Source organism: Cinclus cinclus, chromosome 10 (assembly GCF_963662255.1).
Source record: "Cinclus cinclus chromosome 10, bCinCin1.1, whole genome shotgun sequence".
In the NCBI taxonomy this organism is placed as follows: Eukaryota; Metazoa; Chordata; class Aves; order Passeriformes; family Cinclidae; genus Cinclus; species Cinclus cinclus.
The window spans coordinates 23,714,199-23,737,453 of NC_085055.1; the positions used below are offsets into that span (position 1 = coordinate 23,714,199).

At 45.0% G+C, this 23,255-nt stretch overlaps 1 protein-coding gene across 1 annotated transcript; it reads right to left on the reverse strand.

The window, feature by feature from the left end:
• Nucleotides 1-1,559: 1,559 nt before the first annotated feature.
• KLHL6 (kelch like family member 6) lies at nt 1,560-22,408 on the reverse strand. Its single transcript, XM_062499260.1, has 7 exons — nt 22,149-22,408; nt 17,210-17,375; nt 11,354-11,803; nt 8,930-9,167; nt 5,384-5,586; nt 4,244-4,457; nt 1,560-1,861 (listed from the first exon to the last, which is right to left on the reverse strand). Exons 1-7 carry the CDS (start codon nt 22,406-22,408, stop codon nt 1,560-1,562), a joined length of 1,833 nt encoding a protein of 610 aa, XP_062355244.1.
• Between the last annotated feature and the right edge of the window lie 847 nt (nt 22,409-23,255).

Below are 23,255 nucleotides of genomic sequence, written 5' to 3' on the forward strand. Positions count from 1 at the left end.
GCAATTAAAAAGTACTTGAAAATTGAAGGCCTGTGGGAAAATTAGGGAAAGAAAGTGTCGGGACAGGCTGAAATTACAGAGACGAGTTCAATGCACGGGGCAAATTGCAGAAGAAACAGGATTTCTTGCAGGGTTTCTGAGAGAAGGGTGCAGTGGAGACCTGTTGGAGGCTGTACCCCGCAGGCTGGGTCTGCCTGCCCTGCTCAGCCTGCACCAGGACTGTCTGCAGGCCCTGCCACACCACGGAGCACTCTGGCATTTGTGTCCTGAAATTCAGGAACCCGTGGTTCTTTCACACCCTAGCATGACAGAAATATTATTTTTAATACTGTACAAGGCAAAAGGAGACATTATAAAGAGGGAGGGAAGGCTGGAAGGAGTCACTGCTCTGCTTGGAAAGCTTTGTTTTTCACTGTATTTTCCGTCTTGATTTAATAGTGAGTTGGCTCTTTCCAGCAACTAGGCAGGGGAGGAGGGACAGGAATATGTTCCCAGTCTTCTGCCAAGAGTGTCCCAGGGCGTCCCGGGTGTGACCTCTTCAACGTTTGTTTTTCTTTCCCTACAACTGACCCAGATGCTGGGACTTGAGACTCGGGCCCTCCTGGCCTGTTGAACATTCGCCCCTTCTGGTGGAGCATGTGACAGTGTCGGGAACCAGGCTGGGACCAGTACCTGGGACTGTTTTCCTCTGCAGCAGGCTGTTGTGTCCGGTTGCGCTCCAGGGCAGCAGGAGCGGTGAGAAGAGCGCTGGGAGCGCACTGCCACCCAGTGGGGATGGAGGCAGGGATGGAGCGCTCGGGCTCGGCTGCCCTGCCCGGAAAAGACCTTCCAGGCACAGCAGTCACCCGGCACACAACAAAGAAAAGGGAAACCACCTTTTGGTCTGTTTTATTTATTTATTTGTTCCGTGGGAACAAATTAGCGTTCTTTTACATTTGTAGCCTGTGCAGTCTCTTTCTTGGGAATGACAGCAAGGTTTGCAAATTGAAACGGATTTTTTTATTATTATTATTATTATTTTTTTGATCATGCAAAACCGCAAAACCGAAAAGAATCCTCAAACAAGCAAAAAAAGTCTGGCTCAAACTTCATCTAATGTTCCAAACACTGGAGGGGGGAAAGCACGGCTTTGGAAGACAAAACGTTATGTTCCACAAGAGTCACAAATATTTAATTCCAAAAGCAACATCTCTTTTTTCACTAGTAGATATTGCAAATCCAACTTAACGCAATAAATAGCTGACCAAACTCTGGGACCAGACAGAGCCAGTTCAAGCACATTCCAGGGTAGATATTGCTGGGAAGTAAATTTCCCACCTACATTTCTTTGCCTGGTTCAAGGTACTGTGTTGGCAGGAGTAAACTACAGCTTGTCCCTTTTTTTCTGTGGAGGGAAGGAATTAAGATAATTTAAGGATATAACGTACATAGGAAACACAAGGACTGGGCATATATACGGATATCCCCCCGAGCACCCGTGGCGGTGTTTCCAGCCACTGCTCCCTGAAGCTCAAACCCATCCTCATGCAGTCTGTGCCACGGAGGCACCGGCTCCTGGGTCAGACAGAAACTGCCCCGGGCACAACCTTACGGACTGGAGTGTAAGACTTCCTGAGGGTAACGCTGCCGTGGTGAGACACCCCTCGAGGCAGGACACACTCTTCTGTCAGCTTCTGAGTTTCAGGGTCCCAGCAGAGCACTGTTGCAATGACTTCGTTCTTTTCATCTCGGCCGCCGGTGATAAAGAGCTTGTTGTTGCAGGGAGAAATGCCGCAGCTGGCTCTCTCGTGGCTGAACTGAGTCACCAGGCACCATGTGTCCTCCTGGGGGCTGTACGAGTACAGAGCTTTCATTGCCCCACCTGGCAAGGAAATGGGTATCGGTTTGCACTGGTCGTTCCTGTTAGGGATTTTCATTAAACCATCCACTTCATCAAGATTCGGTTCCTGATATTCCTAAGAACGGTTTCTGCCCCAAAGCCAAGAAAAAACAAGGTCGCAGGATACTTTATTGTTTTGAAAGCCTGTTCTGCAGAAGGCCACTTATTGTGGAATTTAGATCCTTCACTGTGATCCTTCAGTGTGACAATAGACCTTTCTGATAGAATAGATAGATAGATCTTTCTCTGACAGTAGAGCACAGTAGATCTTTCTCATACCTGCTCCAGCAGGCAGCAGTAGATCTTTCTCATGCCTGCTCCAGCTAAGCTCACAGCTTCAGAAAAATACTATTTTGTTCAAAAGAGCTTAGATCATGGAGGATCAGCAGTGGAAAACCATCACTGTCTGAAATGGGTACAAGCTTTTTCCACTCACTCCTCCAACCTCATTGTCCATCTGTCCACCAAACATCCTTCTTCCTGGAGCTGGCTGCCTTCAAAAACCCTTCCTTGTTTAGACTGAGTCAATAATCTTTCTATGGGTTTCTTAAACAGAGACCTTCAGTTTCTCTGCATTTCCCTAAACTGAAGTTATTAATTAAACTTTTAATGCCACCTTTTCAATTTTGCAGCGCCTTTTTCTCTTGAAAAAATGGTCAATACCTCAATTCTCAAGAAAGGCTATGAAAATGTATTTCCTCCCAAGACTATCAACCGCTAAATAGTTCTTATTCCGAAATTTGCATGCACTGAATGTGTCTTCTGTAGTAGCTGTACAGAATCACAGAATTGTTAGGGTTGGCAGAGACCTCTGGAGATTATCCAGTCCAAGGCAGGGTCACCTGGAGCATGTTACACTGGAATGCATCCAGGTGAGTTTGGAATGTCTCCAGAGAGGGAGACTCCACAACCTCACTGGGCAGCTGTTCCAGTGCTCTGTCATCCTCAACATAAAGAAGTCCTTCCTCAGGATGAGGTGGAACTTCTTATGTTGTAGTTATGGCCATTGTTCCTTGTCCTGTCCCTGGCCACCACTGAAAAGAGTCTGGCACTGTCCTTCTGGATAGGGTGGGGGAAACCTTGAAGCCATGGTCTTATTGGTAAGGTGCAACAACACCTGGCATCCTCCCTGCTGGCAAAGTGAGCATTTATCTGTGGTACTTATAAGAGATGCTGACTTTGACAATAGTGCAGTACCTGAGAGGTGATCGAGTCATTCACAGGTGACTTAATTGGAACAGACTGGAAACAGACAGTGTTAGTTGTAGTGATTCACCTGGCAGTTGGTATTTCATCAATCAATTTGATTGCTTTGGATGCAGTAAACAAATGCTCTTTTATCTTTTATACTTCAGATGGGGCTGATTTCTACCTAATCATAGTAGATTTCTTTCTCAGATAGATAAATAAGAGATTTACTACTGGATGTTGCTGGCTGAAAGATGCTGAATGAATGCGACTGGAGTATCATGTCCATTTTATCAGGAGTTATATCAGCTAGCCCATAAGTCATGTGCCTTCTGTCTTGTCATCCTGTACAAACAGGGTGAGGTCAACTCCGCTGCTGAGGACAAGCATGAGGCATTTAAGTACACAAAAGGGGTGTGTGTGTGTATATATATGCATATATATATATGCACACACATACAGATTATAAATCTCCCTCCATAGCACCATTAATTATTTCATGAATACTCCAGCTCTATGACAGCTATCAATACCATATTGATTATGTTACAAGTGAGAAATTCCCGCACCAAGGCTGGGGGTGGGGGACGACTTTTCAGAGCTCCTGTTTTGGAAACAAGTGTTCTTTTCTTTTGGTTTTCCCAGAAGAATCTGGAGACATGTGCAGGCTCCCTCCTCCCACCATAGTTCAGATCACCTCCACCAAACTCTTGTTCTTCCATTTTTTTCTTCCAGCTCTGGCAACTGACTAAATTAACCCCAAATGCAATCGGGAAAAGACCTCTGGGTCTTTGGGTCTCAGTGGCTCTGCTCCTCTGGCCTGCTCCTAGTACTCTTATCCCTGCATAAATCCTGTATACAGTGGGTTATGTAATGCCCCTGGAGAGGAGAGGGCACACGATGTAGCCATGAGATCATGCCCGTGCCACTGTGAACGAATCTTTGGATGGCTTTAAGATGTCTCTGGGCTAGCTACAGCTTTCCAAGATAGCTACCACGCTAACAGGGATTTTGACTTAGTGACCTTTCCCTACGGTTTGTGAACGTGCTGGATTCCCACCCCTCGCTAAGCTCAACGGGGAGAGCCATCTGACCATCCGACTACACTCCATGGAGCACGTGGGTAAAACTGGCACAGAAGCACAGGAACAGGAGAGCCACTGGGGCTTCACTTACCCACCACATAGATGTGGTCCCTGAAGCTGGCAGCATTGATGCACTTGGCCTCCACGGGCATGGCAGCCCTGAGGCTCCAGGAGTTGGTGGCAGGGTCGTAGCACTGCGTCTTGTCCGTGGCCAGCTTCCCGTTGGGACCCCCCCCAATCACATACAGCCTCTTCTTGTAGCTGGCTGCTGCAAAGGAGCTCACGTTGACCATCAGGGGAGCAGCCTGGGGACCAAAAGGAATCATTAGTAACCATGCAAAGCAGTCAGACGGATGCCTGTGGGGAGGGAGCCTGCAGAATTTTAAGTGAAGCATCCCTTTTTAAGCAGGCTTCAGAAGATGATGTTTCTAAGGATAAGGGAGAAGTATGTTTCAGCTTCTTCTTAAGACTGCTAAAACCCTTAATAAAAATACGCTCTGTTCAAATACTGAAATTAAAATTATTTTATCAGTAATTCAAAAGCCAGGAAATGTCAAAAGTACCAAAAATCTCCTTTGCATACTTACAAATATTGCAAAAAAAGCACAAGAGATTTGTACATACTGATCTTTTTACTTGCAGCTGTGATTGGTAGAGCCATTCACATTGCTTTGTATAATCTAGAGACAGTAGGTTGTATCTGCTGTTATGATGCCTAATCTCATTACTGTTATGCATTAATTGGTTGCCTAATTCTCTCTTCCCATTGCTTGAAGTACAGTGAATAGAACTGGGAGGGGGGGTTATCCTGTTTACCTTCAAACCTGTACTTTCTACTTAAATGTATAACCTATACCATATATAATGCACAGCTTGATAGATGCATTTTATATACATATAAATTGTGTCAGAGAAGAAGTTTTCAGCCTGTGCTCTGGCTCATGTATACTATATTCCTACTCCTTGGTTTATGGACAACTAGCTTTGAAAGCCAAGTAAAGAAAAGGGAAGTTAGGCATTCGATGTCTCACAGGAAATGATTGGCTGGCAATCTGGGGATTCTTACCTTCTAAAGGATATGCATTTCTACAGAAAAAAAAATATTTAAGGTTTTTAAAGACCAGAGATACTTAAAAGAATTATACAAGATCATTTTTATGAATCCAAGACCTAAGATTTTCCGATTAAAATGTTCCAAATTATTAAAATGTTACATGATGCAGCCTCTTACCTCTGACCAGCAGTTATGAAAGGGATCATATGCTTCCATGCTGTTGATTCTCTGCATGCCATCGAACCCCCCAATGACATAGACTTTGCCACCCAACACTGCCATTTTATGTCTCCAGCGCCCAATATTGAGATACTCAATTTGTATCCATTTGTTGATGGAGGCGTTGTATTTCCAGACATCATGCTTTGTTTCTTTGCCACCTGTGGTGAACATGACATACATAAATATGACAAACAAATAAAGCACAAGCTTGTGTTTACTTAAAAACTCCAATATGTTTAAATTTCTGTTCTCTCGCAATGGAAAGTAAATCATTATTACTGATTGTTAACTGGTCCTGTTGCAACAGAGGAAAATTTCTGCATTTAGTTTACTTAACAGTGAAGGAAACAGAACAATTTCTACAGGCAAATATTCAGTGAAGATAAATCACTGTTCCTCACTTTATCAGACCACAGCTACTTTCATTTCAATACTGAGTGCATGACCAACCACACAGCAGGGTGACATGCAGGAGATTTTAGTGCAGCACCAGGGTTTTGCAGAGCTGCTCCAAAGGGACAAATAAACAAATATGATTTAAGTAAGATAGTGGAGGATGCTGCAGCTGGTAGTGCCAAATCCCATGAAGACAGGCTTGCACTGGAGAACTGCCAGGTTGTGCAGAGCAGAACCAGCTAGCCCTGTGGTTTGCATCATAAAGCAAAAAACCTGACTGAACTCCTACTAGCAATAGTCCTGCAGGACTTGGAAGTTTTACTATTCAGCCCTGGGACCATATGGCTGGGATTTCATTTTTGTGCCTCTCCTTCTGGTCTCTTTCTCTACAGACTTGGATATGCTTCATATTTATAGCTTGAAGATCAAAACTGGACCCTGCAAACTCAATCTGAAGCTGACCTGCAAGTGGATCTTTGCTTGTGCTAAAGCAGAGAGCAGTGTTTTAAACAAGAGCTATTGTTTGCCTACAGTTTCTGGTGTAACTCTAATACAAATGGATCTAGTTTAGCCTGAAACCACGTTTACAGACTGAGTAACTTATTCCAGTCATCTGCAACCTGATTAAACATTTGCTTCACTGGTGAATATACTGAAAAGAGAATTCATATTCCATTGAGAAAGTGTCTGTCTTCATTGGTATTCTGTACTGCAGACAGATCACTGCCAACTGATGGAGCCTATCTCTGGGCCAAACAGCAGATTGAATGGGAGATAATTAGCATGCTAGAAAGAGTCGTTTATAATGCTTTTGTCCCAGTATTTTTCACATGTATGTGCTGAATTTTATTTGCACTCAAATAGCTGAAGTGGCCAAAGGGCCTGAATGCAGCATTCATGGCTATAGTGAGGCTGAGAGACTGCAGGTGTTCCCCTTACTCTCCCTTGAAATTTCCCTTTGACATGAGATTCTGCTTTCCTCCACAGCCTGCAACCCATGCAGTAGGTTGAGCTGGACCAGTGGGTGAATTTGCTGCACATCAGGAGACAGGGAGAGATTTTTGAGAGGATTGTAGATTTATTTTGTTGCTGTTTTTCCTCTGGACAACAATTCTTTCCAATCTGAAGAGAAATTGTACCTGAATTAGTAAAAGCATCAGAATAGTGAATGATAATTCACATCATTTTCAGTTATGCTACAAATGTAGTGTTTCAGACCATCCAGTCAATGCATTTTAACTGTTTTGGGAAAATCATGATCTAACAGTAATCATAATCTTGTGCAAAGGGCTTTCCTATTTTTCAGATGCTAAAGGAGCAGGGAAGACTCCAGACTGTGCCAAGATATGGAGGGAAATGAGCCCATGGAAGGGGAGATCAAGTTAGGAAAAATGAAAATCAAGTTAGAGAAGAAACAAATTACAAGAGCTAAAGAAAGAAAACAAGAGTAGAAAGACATGCAGGAGGAAGCAGCTGTTTAATCAGGATTGAGACACTAATAACTGGTTTAGCTGAGAAAAAAAAATGCTAATGGATTTGGTCCACTCAGCCTTTTATTTGTATGCAAAGGCCAAAAAGGTGAAAGGCAAAGAGGCAATAGAGAGAAGGGACTCATAGATATGAAAGTAAGAAGAGAAGGAAGAAAGAGGAGCCGTGAGAACAGAAGCAAAGGGAAAGCCAGCTTAGACTCACCACAGCAGGGAATGTGTTAGCCTGGCCTGGAGGCAGCCTGGATAGAACATAAAATGTAAGTGGAGAAGGGACATTGGAAAAGACATCAGGAATAAAAGAATGCAAAAAGTCTTGAAAAAGAGGGAAGTGTAACAAATTGAAGGGAAATGGAAAAAACGACCTCTCAAGTCGAGAGTGTGAAGGTGAGGGGAATATTCCCAAGTCAGAATATTTAACGTAAGTTCCTCTCTACAGCTACATTTTAACAGAGGGACTAATGCCAGAAACTCTTTAGGATGCACTGAAAGGAAAACCTTCTTTATTTGTAGTCATAGGAAGATCAATCTAATTCTTATCCCAGGACAAAGCTTTAATAAATGTTAAATTGAAATTAAGTATCAAAAATATGTGGATTCCCAAAAGAAAGAATGCGATGGAAGATACTTGAATAAAGGCAGTGGACCACTATTCACACTTAAGGAAAGCATTCACACTTTGGCCTACTCTCCTTTCTACTCTTCTGTTTTAATGGAGCATAGAATTTGGTGGCCAATTTTGCAGAAAGGAAGTGTTCTGCCTACCTATGAAGGCCCTGCTCTGTATCATGGTCTGTTATGCCACAATGATGAAAAGCTTGCTGTCACTTTTCTTCTGGAAGCAGAACAAGATCATCAAACTTGTTTCTTTGACATGCCATCAAAAGCAGCTGTCAAACTGGCTAACAAGCTTGATTTTAACATTTTGATTGTCAGAGTAAAATCTCTGTAGCCCCGGGACCAAACCCCTGTGTGGAGCTGAGCTGTATTTGTGTGGGAAGTTAAATACACCTCCTGAAGCTCTTGGGATGATGATCAGCACATGAGTTGTTCAGACCCACACTGGGTGTCTGGACTATGGGATTTCATCTGGCTTTGACAGTTTATACTGACTGCCAAGTTAATAACTGTGGGTGAGAAGTTCTAGAGTCCTCTGTGGTGGCAGCTTTCAGGGAGCAGCCAAACATCAGTGACAGTTCCTGCAGGTTCTTGAATGACTTTTGCAGAATTACTCAGATTCTGGCAGGAGTTTGCTTATGCATGTGGAGCTTCAAATGGACTTGTCACGAGAAGATGCTGAAGCAATTTGTCATTTTATGTTTGGTAAACTGTTCCCAAGAAGCCTTCTGTGGCCTCAGTCACTGTTTAGGGTGCTGCACACAAGTACCCATACGTATAGATTAATATTGTTTAAAAAAGAATCCTGTGCTCAAATCAGAGCTAGGCAGTGTCCTTACACATCCAGTGCTCTCTGGAGCATGTCCACAGCCAAAGCATTAAAATACCTGTAGTGCTTAATTTTTCTGAAGCTGCCTCAAGCATGGTCTTGACAAAAGCTGGAAAGAATTGTGAGAACCCTTTGTTCCCCTCTTGCAGTCCCAATCAATTTGTTCCTTACCTGATATGTAGACTTCATTTTTTAGAGTAATGCATGCAAACTCCACCCATTTCTTATTCTCATTCTCTGTCTCCTGCTCTGTGATTGGTAATTTTGCTACTTCCAGACGGCTTCGCCTCAAAGGATCCAGGCAAGTCACTTCTGCTACAAACTTCTCATCTTTTGTACAGCCCCCTATGATCATAAACACCTCAGACTGGAACTCGTGCATCCTGGGCTTGGTCCTTTCTGTAATAATCTAAATGCAAGTGAGACAGAGTGAGTACACAGGGCACTTACACCTACAATTACAGAAAGGTCGGGTGACCTTGTCTTTGACTGCCTGTTTTTCAAATCACAGCAGGCTTACATCAACTGAACCAATTCACCAACACTTTCTAAGTTGAAAGCCTGAAAAGCATCCTAGAAGAATTCAGCAGAGGTTGTTGTATCCTTCTTTCAGCAGGATTTTTCCAACTCTGGAAACTCTTAGTTGCTTTTACCTACCTACTAGGATCCTTTTAGATCCTTTTAGGAATTACCAGGATGGCACCAAGAGCTATGCAGGTGAGCAGTAGTGACAAACCTGGGTGCCCATCAGGTAGCTGAAAAGGACAGGTTTTATTTGGGCTGACAGAGTGAGGGCAAGAGGGGGGGCAAGATTTGTGTGTGCCTTGGGGAGCTTGGAGAGAGCAAGACTGTAGTTAGTGTTAGCAGAAAATAAGTGCTCTCATTATTTGTCCTGAAGAGATATGTCAGTGTCAGAGCAGTAACAGTTCTCAGCTGTGGATGGGTTATTTTTATTTGTTTCTTTGTGTATAAGCTCCTATTTCAACCCAAAATTAGAAGATTTACTTAAAGCCAGCACCAAGCTGGAATGTGGTTAGCTCTAATTTACTGTTTGTTGGCTCAGTTTATTGACCAAATCTTTGTTCCAGGGATGCTGGAAAAGGTCATTTGCCAGGTAGATGTTCACCAGGAGCAAAGAATGCAAGGGATGCTTGGAGACTTGTACTCTGCTTGGAGGCAATGCTTGCAAACAAGACCCACAGGTTAAATGCTGTGTCAAGAGGCAACTTGCTTAAAGTTCTGCTTCTCTTTCTGTTTTTAACATGTTTCTATAAATTGGTGTCATTTATCCATTATTAAAAGATATTATCTGCACAGACATGACTCTTGCATTTTGATTAGAAAATGATTAGGCGCATTTTCATAGAACATGAGTCCCAGAACTTGCCAGCTTCCAGGACTCTGTTTGAACTTGTCTGCCACCACTGCCAGGCGTCAGCCCCGGGGGAGGGCAGCTGGCAGCGGCTGTCCCTTTGAGGATGAGCGCAGTGCGTGCTCAGCCGGGGCAGCACCCCCTTGGTCTGTCCCGAACGCAGCTGACAGCGCTGCCCAGCGGGACAGGCTTCCTCAGGGAGCTGCCACCAGGCTGCTCCGCACTGCCCCGGGTCACCGAGCAGCGTCTTAGGCAGTCGGCAGCACAAGGAGCTCTTGGTGGGTGTCCCCTCTCAGTGCCGGTGACACAGGAGGCACAGGTGATACAGGTGACACAGGTGACAGAGCTGACACAGGTGACACAGGTGACACAGGAGGCACAGGAGACACAGGTGACACAGATGACAGGTGACACTGGTGACACAGGTGACACAGGTGACACAGGTGACACATCCATTGTGAGTGATGGGCCCACAACACCCTCCTGCTCTCCTCTGACTCTGACTGAGGAGGGACACATTTCCTCACACACTCACCTACTTTGCTCCTGTTGTGAAATCTGACCTTTTGGTTGCTCTCCCCTCTCCCCCATATTTTGGCCAAGGAGATGTGACTGATACTTAACTTTCCACAGCCTGCACTGAGCAGGCAGGACAGGACTTGACTGGATGTTGGGGTTAATCTGTCTCTTTGGGCAGATGGGCAATCCTCTCCTCTGGAAAGAGACTGCCTTCTTCACAGGAGGAAGAATATTTCTTTTATGAAACATTTTCCCCCATAAGTAACAGGGGAAGATGTTACATATTCACATTTGAGAGAGTCATTACAGATTGTGGCACAGTTTGGTGGGAAGATTATTCCTCTTTTCTTAGGTTTAAAGTAATAGCAGAGAAGGTGAGGTGTCGGGGCTAACACCATTGCCTTTTTACTAGAGAGGCTACCCGGGGACTTCATTTAACAGAGTGTGTATGAAAGGTGAAGCTCAGATGTTCATAAACAGGAAGGTGTGCACTTTGTTTTAAAACAACCTGCCAAAAGCTTCTGAACTCTCTAAGACAGCAGGATAAATTCTGAGGCCCATTTTGACTTTTCAGTAGCGCCAGTTAGTGAAAATTCAGTGTGACTACCTTTTTCTGCCCATGGCACTGCTCCTTTCAAATCAATTTTTGAGCTGCAGCATGAGACATTTACAAAGAGTGGCTAACACCTTCCTGTTTTACTCACCTCATTGCCTGACAGATGGTACATTCTTGCTTCTTGGAGCAAAGGAAAGACATCTGGACACTGTCTAATGAGTTTATCAGCTTCAACAGTCTCTACAAAATACCAAGGGTCCAAGAGAGGCAGCCGGACATTCTCCAGCACATATGGCATGAGAGAAAACCTCTCCGACTCCTTGTACCGGACCCAGTTCATGACAGTTTCGAACACCTGCGCCTCTTCCGTGACATTAAGGTCATCACTCTTGAGCGTGCTGCACAGAATGTCTGCCGGCAGCTCCAGGAACTCCTCGTAGTTCAGGACCTGGGTGAAGTTCTGGATAATGTAGTTCTGCACTTGTTGTTTGAGGCTGTGCAGGGAGTGGGCATCAGCCAGCCTCAGGATGCCAACGCAGTTCTCCGGCTGGAGCGCTTCCGTGAGAAAACTGGCACAAGCATCTACCATGCGCAGGAACTGTGGGCAGAGAAACCTTGTATAAGCACAGGAGGGTTACTGTGTGACTGTATCACAGGAGAGCAGCCAGCCATGCCCAATACAGCAAAGAGCTGGTAGAGACAAGAATTAGATCATCTGAGCACAAGTATCTCCCAAGATCTGCAGTCTGAAATGAGAATTTCTTCCTCCCTCTGCATCCAATCGCTCCTTTCCCCTCTTGCAGGATGCAGAAGACCTGTTACAGTCATGAATTTTATTTGCTTCATGAAAGGATTTCCTACTATTCCCTTTTCCTGCATGAGTTCTCAAAGCACTGGCAATCATGGAGTTACAAGGCACAGATCCCAGGCATCCGATTTCTCCCTTGCTTCAACCTGCATGTCAGCTCAGACCAACTAGAACAGAGTCTGGTTTTAGAGTGAAGGTGGCTCCACTGGCTGCATTTATGCTCCCACTATCCAAACTCCAAATGTGTCTGAGCCTTGTGGGAGTGGTGGAAATGAGCTCTGAGGTCTGGGAGGTTTGGAGCAGCACGCTGCCCGAGAAGGAATGGCTAGCAGTCCTAGGCTGGGGTGAGAGCAGGAAGAGATTGGCCATCAGCAATTCTCTTGAGCTTCCTGACAGACAGGGCTTTCTGTCTGTTGTGGGGGAGGCTTTCAGAGGGTCTAGTGATCTTTGTCATCACCACTGGCTGAAAAAATATCGATATGCATTTTACACACAGAGTTCCCTTAATCAGAGAACTGGCTCTGTTTGTATTCAATAAGGCATCACAACTACTTTCATAAATTTCCTAGGCAAAATAACCCCAAATGCACCTGAATCAATAATCTTTCTGTGGATTTGTTGGGCCACAGGTGTCTGTGGGGTATTTTTAAAAACTATGATCTGAGCTGGATTGCTGATGATTATTCAGGAATTGAGAACCTGTTCTGGGTAGAACTGAGCAGTTACAGTGCTTCATCCTAATGGATTTTGTGTCACCTTTGTGATTTCAGGTACAAGTATTGCCATTGAACAATGCAATAAAGATGGGTCAGAGCTAATGCTGTGCATTTCCATCTGTGCTTTTTTGGGTCGTTTTTCCATCCAGTGTCAGCAAGCAAACCATTTTAACTCATGTTTTCTCACTGAGGAAAGTTGCACAACAGTAATTGAGGGGCAAAGAGGAAGCAAAACATTTTTAAACACTGTAGTATGTAGATTTGTTTCAGTAATCAGTAGAATCTTCCAGACCCGTCGGTGTCGTGTTGACATATTTAGACTGTTTATCAGAGCTGAGTGATCACAGAGGCTGTGTACAGACTGCCTGGTTCCTGTTTTACATTTAGATGTGGTCAAAAGTTTAGAGAAATGCAACTGACTGATGAACGAGGCTATGTGAGGTCTCAGAATGTGTTGTTGCCATTGTGATAAAAATATGTCAATGCCCACCATGGCACAGCTCGCTGACCCCTAGGCACCTGCCACATTCACCTTGCCTGTTCTCAGGGGTAGCACAAGGCAAACACTTTGAACTCACCCGGGCATTTCCTTGAGGATCTGAAAGGACTTTGCCACCAGGTAGGCTTCAGACCTGAGGCAGGTTAAGCATTAGGCTTATTAAGCTTATTAAGCATAAGCATTCAAAGTTGTCAGTAATGAGACACAAAAAAACCCCTAGGATTTGCCAAGGTCATTCATCAAGTCATCTGTGAGTCTGGAAATAGACCCCAAAAAACATTCTCACCAGCCTGCAGCAAACCTCTGTAGAGTTTTCTAATTATTTATACACAGCTTGTTAAGAGCGATACTGATGAGGTGACAGCAGAGGTTTTCTCCCCGGCAGTGCACATTGCTGTCACAGCCAGCAGGCCCCACTGCCTCCCTGCATGGCTGTTTGTGGCCAGGAGAATGCAGAACTGCAAGGTGTGGGTGTGAGAAACAGCCCCACTGAGGGCTTCACCAGGGAGCTTGGGAGCAAATCGAGGCAGGACTTTCCCTGGTCCTGCTCCTCATCTCTGCACTGCCTCCCCACCACTGCCTTCATTTAGACACTAAGTTCCCCCCAAAACTCCCCCAAAACTTGCTGGGCATATGTCAGTCAGTCCCAAGAGAGCAGGTGGTGACTCAAGGGAGCATCAGAAGGAAGATGCCCCTGCTACATCTGCTCTGATTATTCCTGCAGATATCTGAATTTTCTGCTTGTCCGCTGTGAGTACCCCTCCTAATGCCACTCCAGGCACTTTAAGAGCCCTGTTCCCTGAGAACAGTTTCTTCAGTAAGTTAGTCCTTCTCCTAATACCCATTTGAATCCAGGTTCTCAATTGCTACTCACATCCCATACTCTCGTTTGGCTTCCAGCTGGTTTTCACTCTGATTAGTAAAATTTATTCTTCCCATATAAGTCCTCGCTTGTCCCAGCTTTGGTTCAGTGGTGGAGTGTAAGCTGTGCCAGCAGCCCTGCCTCTGGCTAGAGCCCCCAGAAAGGGAAGGTGGCTGAAGGTCTCTCATTCACGATCCCTGTCTGGATCCTGCACCCTGCAGCTGGCGGCCCCAGGCCCTGCGGTGGCTGCAGGGACAGCAGGTCCCAGCTCAGCAGTGACACCTGCACCCCGCGGGAGCCCGGCTCAGGGCACAGCCCCCTTCAGGGCTGCTCTCCGGGGACCAGAGCCTTTCTGAACCGGAGAGCCCTTCTCCCACCGGGAGCTGACCTGAAGGCCTTTGTTAGCAATGGTGCCCCTTAGTCAGGCATGGCCTGCAGCCGCCACCCGGGCTCTTCCCTGCCCCGTGGCCTCAGGACGGCTGCCAGGAATTGGAGCTGGATTTCCCTTAGAGTGTCTTGTTCATGTAAAGTGGGTTAGCAGAGTAGCCCCGCTCTGCTTCGAGGGGGCAGCTTGGGACATCCTCCACTGTTCCCACTGCATGTGGCATTTCCATGGCAGTGGGCATCACAGCCTTTGGCATTTCCATGGCAGTGAGCATCACAGCCTTTATAGGCGACAATAGCTTCTTTTCCATCTGCTCAGAAGCCTGCTTCCCTCTCACCATTTCTTTGTTTCTACCACCGCAGTTGATGTAGTCCCCCACCCAAACCCTGCTGAGGTTCCTGGAGGGGCAGGAGCAGCGTAGACAGTTCTGGAGGTTGTTGCTGAGTTCTGGTGAGGGAAGCAGGGCTCCTTGCCATGGCCCTGGGAAGCAGCTGGGATCTTGACCCTCCCCAGAGCTGAAAGGATGAGCAGCTCTGCAGGCAGTGTGGGTGGCAGAGGCTGCCGGGCAGGATCCAGGGTGGGCACCAACCTTGCAAGTGCAGTGGCTGAGCAGCCACCAGCCCAGACAGAGGAGGTGACTATTGAACTCATGTTGCAACTGTGCTTTAGGTGGAAAAAATTTGTCTGGGTCAGTTGAGGGTGAGGCTTAGCTGTTCAGCAGCTCTCTGTTCCAAACCCTTCACCTGCTTCCCCCACTGTGGCAGGGACACATGCTCTCTCCAAATAGCCCTCCACCTCTTCCTGCTGTCAGTTTTGACTGTGTTTGGTCAAAACTTACTAGAAGGCAGTAAAAGAAGGCATTAATTATTAAAAAAATTTTCAAAAACAGTTTCTAGAGAAAAGTAGATAATTCATGTTGGAATATCTATACTGCAATAGCTAGAGCTGTGCAAGGTATTTCTTCTTTGGTTCTTCACCGAGTCTGCACGGTTTAAAAGAGGCACTGCCACAAGTCATTGCTAGTCAGATAAAAAGATTCTATTTTGAATCTGGATTTCTCACATGCCAGTAATTTGAAAGAATTTATCGAACAAAAATATTGCAATAAATTGCAGAAATAAACTTTTCAGATGTAGAGATATCCAAATGAAACATCTATCTTTTTCAACCCTGTTCTTCAGCATAAATAGCACAGACAAGCTGGCAGAACCTTAGTTCTGTCAGCTTGATATAGTAGATTATTAAAGATTTAGTAGTTATTAAATCTTTTTTGCACAAAACACATTTTCAGTCCAAATCCTCACATTTATAACGTGAGGCTTTAAAGCCTTATAAAACTTGATAGTATCCAAGATAGCCACTGTTTTTAGCTGGACATTCCTGGTGTTCTAGGTTTATCTATTTTTTTTCTAGTTTTCTATTCTTACTTATGGTACTCTCACAATTTTATCAATATTCTAACAGAGTTTGATGGTTTTTTTAAAGCACCAGCCTTGGGAATCAGATTTAATCTTAATTTTAATGAAAAATAAGGAATATAAATGAAAAAAACATAAGTTTATATTTTTGATAGTTCCGGGGGGGGGGGGGGGGGAGGGAGGGGGAAGCTGAGGAATGATCATAAGGAAAAAAGGCTCAAAAGAAAACAAAAAACGGGATAGAAAAGTGTCCTGAAAATGAAGCAGGCCCAGCCATTGAACGCTATCACTTGGTAGTGTTGGTCTGTTGAAAATGTCAATGAGTTACTGTACTGCAGGCCCAGGTGACACTGAAGTTACCTTTGTGAAACTTTTCCTAATATCCAGTCTAAATCTTGCTTGATACTAGCTGAGATAATTTCCTCTTGTCCTATCACTTTTTGTCTGGGAGAAGAGCCTGACCTCCACCTGGCCACAACCTCCTGTCGGGGAGTTGGAGACAGCAATGGGGCTCCCCTCGAGCCTCCTTTTCTTCAGACTGAGCACCCCCAGCTCCCTCAGCCACTCCTCACAGCACGTGTGTTCTAGAAAGCACAGTTCCAAGAACTCCAGAGCAAAATTCCATGTAAGATTCAAGAATCTGAATTCCTCCATGAACTACAGTGATCACGGGGTCGGGTGTTTCTTGCCTTCCTTAATGAGAGGACTGGACACACACGTGCATAGGCACTTGGCAGGTTGTGTTGGTTACAATTTGTTAGCAATTTGCAGCGTGGTACCACAATTTGGTAGACCTCACAGGTGATTTACAGGACACGTGAATACCTCGTGGACCAAAGGCTGAGTAACACTGCCCAACTCCGACTTCCCACAAGTCCCAGATTATGACTAAAACTCTTTACATCACGAGTTTTACAAAGGAGGATGCTAACTTTGGCTGGCAAGCCTCCATCTAAAGGCAGGGGAGATGGAGAGGCAAAGTAGCTTCCTGCTCTGGTCAGCCAGCTGCTGCCCTCTAACCCTTCTGACTGGCCTTCACAGGCTGCCCTGAATTTTGGGGAGCACTGCCAGGCAGGCAGCACATGGGAGAAGCTCTTGGAGGCACAGCCTGACTCTTTTCCTGTTAGTGTGGCACTCAGCGCAGCAAAATTCCAGTACATGGCTGCCACTGCCTTTTTTTACCTTAATGTAAGTAAATAGGAAGCAAATGCTTCCAGAACCCATGAAATCAGAGAAGTTTTAAGTGTGCTAACCAGGGTAAGACATGGTGGTGCCAGAGCAGTGAGATTGGGTCAGTGTATTTGAATTATCTGTACCTGAAAGAGGCTGGCAGCTTCCAAGACTTTCTGTACATTTTGCTTTGTGATGAGCATCTTGCTGGTGTAGGTGTAGTCCAAGAGTATATTCATGGTTTCTGCATCAACTCCTTTTAGTATGATCTTCTCCTCATATTTCTCTCTTAAATCATTGCAGAACATGGCCCTGGAAAGAAAGACATTTATCTTTTACTGCATTCCAGTGAGGATGAGGCATTCTGAAAACATTAGGCTATTTAGATTTCAACACAGAATACTCGGATTGCTTCACATTTTATGCAATTACTCCTGTTGAAAAGAAACAAGGAGATATCTTTTTGTTGCTCTTCTACCTCTGTACTCATGAGTTTGATAATGCATACACACATGATGGAATCCTCCAAGCTGTTCTTTACAGCAGACCTAGGGCTTCCCAGCATATCTTTGACCACATTAATACCAGCAGTGGGCCAGGGCAGAATGAATGGCTTATGGATTTTCTTCTAATTAAAATTTTAGCTTTTTTTCTGCTAAATTTTGGGATTGCAGAGTTGGTACCACTTGGCTAGAGAAGCAATTGAATTTGAATGAATTGGAACTACTGTTAGGCAGAAAGTACAGCAATTTCATACACGTAGATAGCAACTCTTCTTTGGTGGATAATGCTGCATTTGAAAGGTGACCACCAGACATACCTCTGGCACCAGGCAGATATTTAATGTAGGGTATAAATCAGAAATTCTCTAAGGGCTCTTTAAATCCATTTTGCATTGTGACAGCTGAAAGACAAACAGATGCATCTTCCTCTGCATTTTCAATTCAGAGATTTAAGTATTTCTTCCAATGCTTTTTGCTTTTACTTAGGATTTTGATCAGCCCTTTTTTGTTCACTGCATTCAGAGAATGAGATGTCACATCATTTGGAATCTGTCTCAACAGATCAGAATTACATGAGTCCACTTGTAGCTGCACTGGTGAAAAACATGTGCAGATCTAAAGTGTAATTAGAAGCACTCTTTACCCTGCATTCCAAGCCCTTCTTTATTAGTCATATACAATGTTGACAGGACAACACAACCTGGGAAATGGCTAGAGGTCCCAAGTCTTAGTCCATGCTTTTCTTGTAAAAGAAGTGCCTGATTTAAGCTGTGTGATTGACACATCTTACTGGAACCAAGATGTAAACAGATTTTATTGCAAAGCAGCTAAGCACGATGAATGGCAAATGGATGGAAGATACTAGCTGCTACTTGCTGTAAGAACTAGCTGTCCCTTGCCTCAGCAGAAATTTTATAGCAAAGTCTTAATTACCTCAATGTGCAAAACTGCCTCTGGATAGAGGCCTAACTTCTGACCTGGAAATTTGGGCAGAGAAGTTACTTGTCAGAAAAGTTTTTCAGCGAAAATTCTCATTTTTCCTTTCACTCAGCTCATTAGAGGCTTTTGTTTCACTACCCTGCCTCATGGTCCAGCTTCTGCTACTACTGAAATCAGAATATTTCAAAGGCATTCAGTCAAATGCTCCTTATCTTCGGTGACCACGAGACTGGGATTCATTTAGCTTCTCTCCCTCTGGCACTATCAGGTGATATAAGAGAGGATGTGTGGGCAGGTGGCCATCTGAAAACAGCATCCCTCAGTTCCCACTTCTCCCTGGGAATGGGCATCAGCACGGAGAGGGAGGTCGGCACAGGACAGACGGACAGACAGACAGAGAGCTGTCTCAGTCGTGCGCAATTGCCGGGTGCCTCGTCTGAACGACAAACGCGCCCATGGAGGGTGCAGGTGGTGTCTGCTCATCTTCCTTTCATCTCTTAAGCTGGTGACTCCAGACTTGTACTAAACCATCCCTGTCGGGGTGGTGAGAATCTCACTTCCATCCCACAGACCGGAGTGGTTGGTGGGGTCACTCAGAGACGCCCAGGGGTACATTTGTGCAAGGCTGCTCAGAAGCCAGCCTCGGCATTCTGGTGGTGGCTTTGCACGGGGGTCTGGTCAAAGTGCTTTGGCCTATCTGTCTCCTGATCTTTGTAATTGGTTTAGAGCTGCCCTCCACTCCCAATTTCATAGGGTGTGGATCCATGTAACGTGGCTGCGAGCTGCAGAAGTCACACATCTAAAGCACAGTGCTCTCCCACCAGTTTTCTGCTCTAGATCATGGCAGGGCTGAACTGGGCAGTGCTGCACAGGAGAGCTCACTCCTGTGGCCTTCCTTCTGCTCAAATGGAGTGGCTCTTATTCCCAGCCTGTGTGCTGGTGGAGGGAACACCTGACACCACTCAGGCTGATCAGGTTGAGCTTCTCTCCTAGGGATTAAAACGTTGCCTCTGAATCTTTCTGAACTTACCCTCAAGAGGCTCTAAATCCTTCAAATGTGGCTACTAACTCCATTGTATGTCTCCCCAGTTCTTGTCCCTGTGTAATTCTAAACTGCACCTTTGAACCAACATGTTCTCTAAGAAATGCATGTATGAAGTGAGGGCCCGGTGCCAAATTTACCCAAAACTCAAAAATGGGTAATTTTAGAAAAAAATTCCAATTTTTTTTCTAATTTAAAATTAGAGAAATCTCAATCAAATAGAAGAGGAGTTGCAGTTTGTGAAGCACTTTTTAAGCACTGTCCTACCCTGGAATGCTTGTGCTTCGAATTATGACCCTGATTTCAAGCAACCATGCTGGAGCTCGAGGATGCTCTGGAAAATGGCTTCAACTTCTCCTAGCCCCATTCTCCCACTACTCTTGGGCAGTGTAGGATTAAAGAATTACTGTTCCACCTTAGTCAGCTGGTATTTCCCTTCTCTGCTTTGTTAGCATCATGGAGGTAAATGGAAAGTTAATGTTTTTATGTCTACAGGTGCAGGACATCACCAGAATTAGTCTATCTACTCTCTGGAGTAGACAGGTGAAGAAGGTGCTGAAGAAGGACTAGAAGTGAATAGCTTTGTTTGACTGTGCTCCAGTCAGCTGCTGTGCATTGCCTGCACTGTGGCACCCAACATTCAGGAAGGAGGTTGTGTAACTTGCAGGGGAATGAAGCCCATGAGTCACTGGGTCCCTTTGCTTTGCTCCTGTGCCTGGCTGTTAGAGGTCCTGTAGTAGCTTGGAAAGTACTCACAGGAACAGTGTGATTTAAGAATTCCTTCTTTCTCTGGGGCCATGCAGCTTCTGGTAAATTATGGCAAGATCAATGAAGCCTCCTTGTGAGCAGCAGAACCAGTGAAGCTCAGTTCCCTGCAGACTCGTGTCCTCCTTTCCCTCCTCACAGTAACCTCAGCTTCCCCTTCCTGAGCCTTCCATTCTCCCCCACTATTTCTCTCACACACTTCAGGGTCCCTCCAGGAGCTCAGCTCTGTGCTGGCTGTGCCCAGCAGGGCAGGGCAGTGTGGGTGTTCTGGGCACTGTATGTGCTGGCTGGCCAGGACACCCTGCCCTTTACCCTGCACAGCTCCAAGGGTGCCAGTCCAGCATCTCTCCTCTCATAGATGTAGATTTCCATCAAACTCATGGCAACTTCAGGTTTGAGATTTCCATCCTGTGCCAAATGTGATTGAAACTAACCCAAACAGCCATGACAAAAGGCACTGGCAGTCAGGCTGACAGTGAGGTGTAATAAATCTCAACTCTGTGGGAAGCCAAGCCAAACAGAAGTGCCCAGAGGAGCAGACCCTGCACACATGTGCAGTTGCCTTGGGATGAGATGAGACGACCTCCAGCCAGGTATTCCCCCTCCTCCCAAGGGACAGGCTGTAGCTCAGGAACAGCTCAGTGGAAACCTGGCCAACAGCTGTTGTCATAAAACTATCTTGCCTGGTTTTAACTGGGAAGTCCTGATTGAAGCACCTTTACTTAGAGTGAAATTGGGTTTCTTTGGTCAAAGTATCATTATGATAATTTTTATTTTAATTTGTGCATCTGCTGTCCATTATGCACACAATGCTGGTGAGAAATATTTGGGCATCTCTGCTTTTAGCTGTATATTTTTTCATATGCAATAAATATAGTCTCTCTGTAGAAATAATACCTGTTCTCCAAATATTCACAGACACAATCTCTATTCTAGATTAGAAAAGCAGAACTGTTTTTCCAGGCACTACCAGCAAAGCTTACCAGACTCCATTAAAATTAGCTTTCTGCCCATGACACAAATGGTCACAGGTTCTTTTTTCTCTTGTGTTTCCTCTGTAGCTATTCAGTCATCTGATCACTTTAGCAGCAAAAGAAAGAAAGAAAAAAATCCCGGCCATGCAAATGTGGTTGTCTAAATGATGTTGTCTAAATGATAATGGAAAATCTGTGCTAAAACTGATACGATGTTCCTCTGTCTGTCTCAAATTTGTTCTTGTTGGCCAGTAGTGTCATATAGAATATCTATTGTACTGAAAGAATGAAAAATTCAAGCAGACCAGAAGGAGTCAGTGAATGGCAAAATTGCTTTAAAGGAGATATTTCCCATTGCAACTGATTTCCAGTAACCCTAGATGGAAAATTCCTTCTCTTTCCGCCTCAACAATTTAATGCAATATATATATTTTTACCCCAGAATGGTAATAGAAAAAATAAGTGTGTTCTAGAAACCCACTCCTATTTCAATAAAAATAGCCTGCTATCTGAATGGGTATTCCTCTTTGCCCAAGTCCCAGAAAGACAAAATAAATTAAAGATAATAGAGATACTTGGTTAAAACACTCTTTTCTCATGCACTTGACTGCCAATATTCTGTGTTCCTTTGCATGCCTCCAGTGGACTTTTTGAGTGCTGGTATCGGAACTCCGGCAAATACACAGCTTGGCACCTGCCTCATTTAAGTCTCCAACTTTAAAAACCAAGCTGAAAGATGTAAAGAATTAGAGGCTCACTGCAGATTTGAAGACTTTAATGCCCAGCTTGCACTCCTTGGAGACCTACAGTTCAAGTCTAAGAAGCAGGATAAGTTAATCGGTTTGTTTGTTACAAACCTTACCTGAAATAATTGCTTGCTGCAGCAAGGACCACTCGGTGGCAGGAGAATTCCCTGCTGTCCACACACAGGATGACATCTGTAAGGGAATTTTCAAGCCGAAGATTCTCAAGGCCATTCTGGAGCACCAGAGAGAGACCTGTATCATCAAACTTGACCTTTTCACCACTCGAGACTTCTACAAGGTCCCCCATTTTCGTCGAACACTCATTGTTCAAAGAGTTCTCGGGCTCCTCAGAGCTCCTCTCCAGTGTGTCCCCCATTTTCTGGCCAGCCCTGTCTCATTCAGTTGGTGCTTCGATCTAAAAAGAGCTCCTCAGCTTCGGGCAAATCACACTGCAGAAGTTGGGCGGATTTCCTGTCCAGAGGTTTCTGCTTATCTGTAGCTGTCACACACACATAACAGGAAGCCTTGCACTTTCTCATCCTGTTAACACAAACAAAGGGTGGGTTTTTTTCAGTGATTTTCAGGCAGTATCAACGTGTTTAGAAAGGCCTTAAGATGCCTCTGGATGTGAGAAGATTACAAGTGACAGGTCAGCCTGCTTCCCACCCTCAAGTCAGTCCCTCGCTCTTATCTGCTGCTTGTATTGACGGGTGCACCACATGCCTTTCAAGTGCTCCTGGTGGACTGGGCTGCTAAGGGACAAAGTGTTATACTTTATATTTCTTTTTCCAGGTATTTGGTTATTAGTAATTGAGCTGGTCTGGGGTTTGGTTTTGTTTTTAGTAACATGCATGCATATTCAGAAAGCCCTCCAAGTGGATGTCTCTGTCCCTCATGACTTGTTAGGTGGCAACCATTGCATGGCTTTTCTTTAAGGCTAAATGGGCACAGCTCTCTGAAGGACATGGAGCAGTATCAAAGGTCTCACAGGTAATGGTCTTCAGGCTCCACTGCCAGGCACAGAGATGTGGTCCATGCAGAGAGTGCCCTACCATCAGCTCTGACTAACAGTGAAAGCTCAGGGAGAGAGTCTGGGGAGCGTGCTCACCCTCATCATCCTCACTGATGGGCGTAGCTTGAGGCAAAGCTGCATCTGACCTGTCCCCAAGGCAGACATGGGCAGTGGCAGGACCAAGGCTGAACACTTGGAAGTGGGGACGTGG

Bases quoted from the DNA above. Each gene is read 5' to 3' on its own strand.
- KLHL6 (XM_062499260.1), bottom strand. From the start codon at position 22,408: ATGGGGGACACACTGGAGAGGAGCTCTGAGGAGCCCGAGAACTCTTTG. The intron at 17,376-22,148 runs GTAAGGTTTGTA...CTTTCTTTCCAG, and splicing joins GCAGCAAGCAATTATTTCAG to GGCCATGTTCTGCAATGATT. The intron at 11,804-17,209 runs GTACAGATAATT...CTCTGCCCACAG, and splicing joins AAGCTGCCAGCCTCTTTCAG to TTCCTGCGCATGGTAGATGC.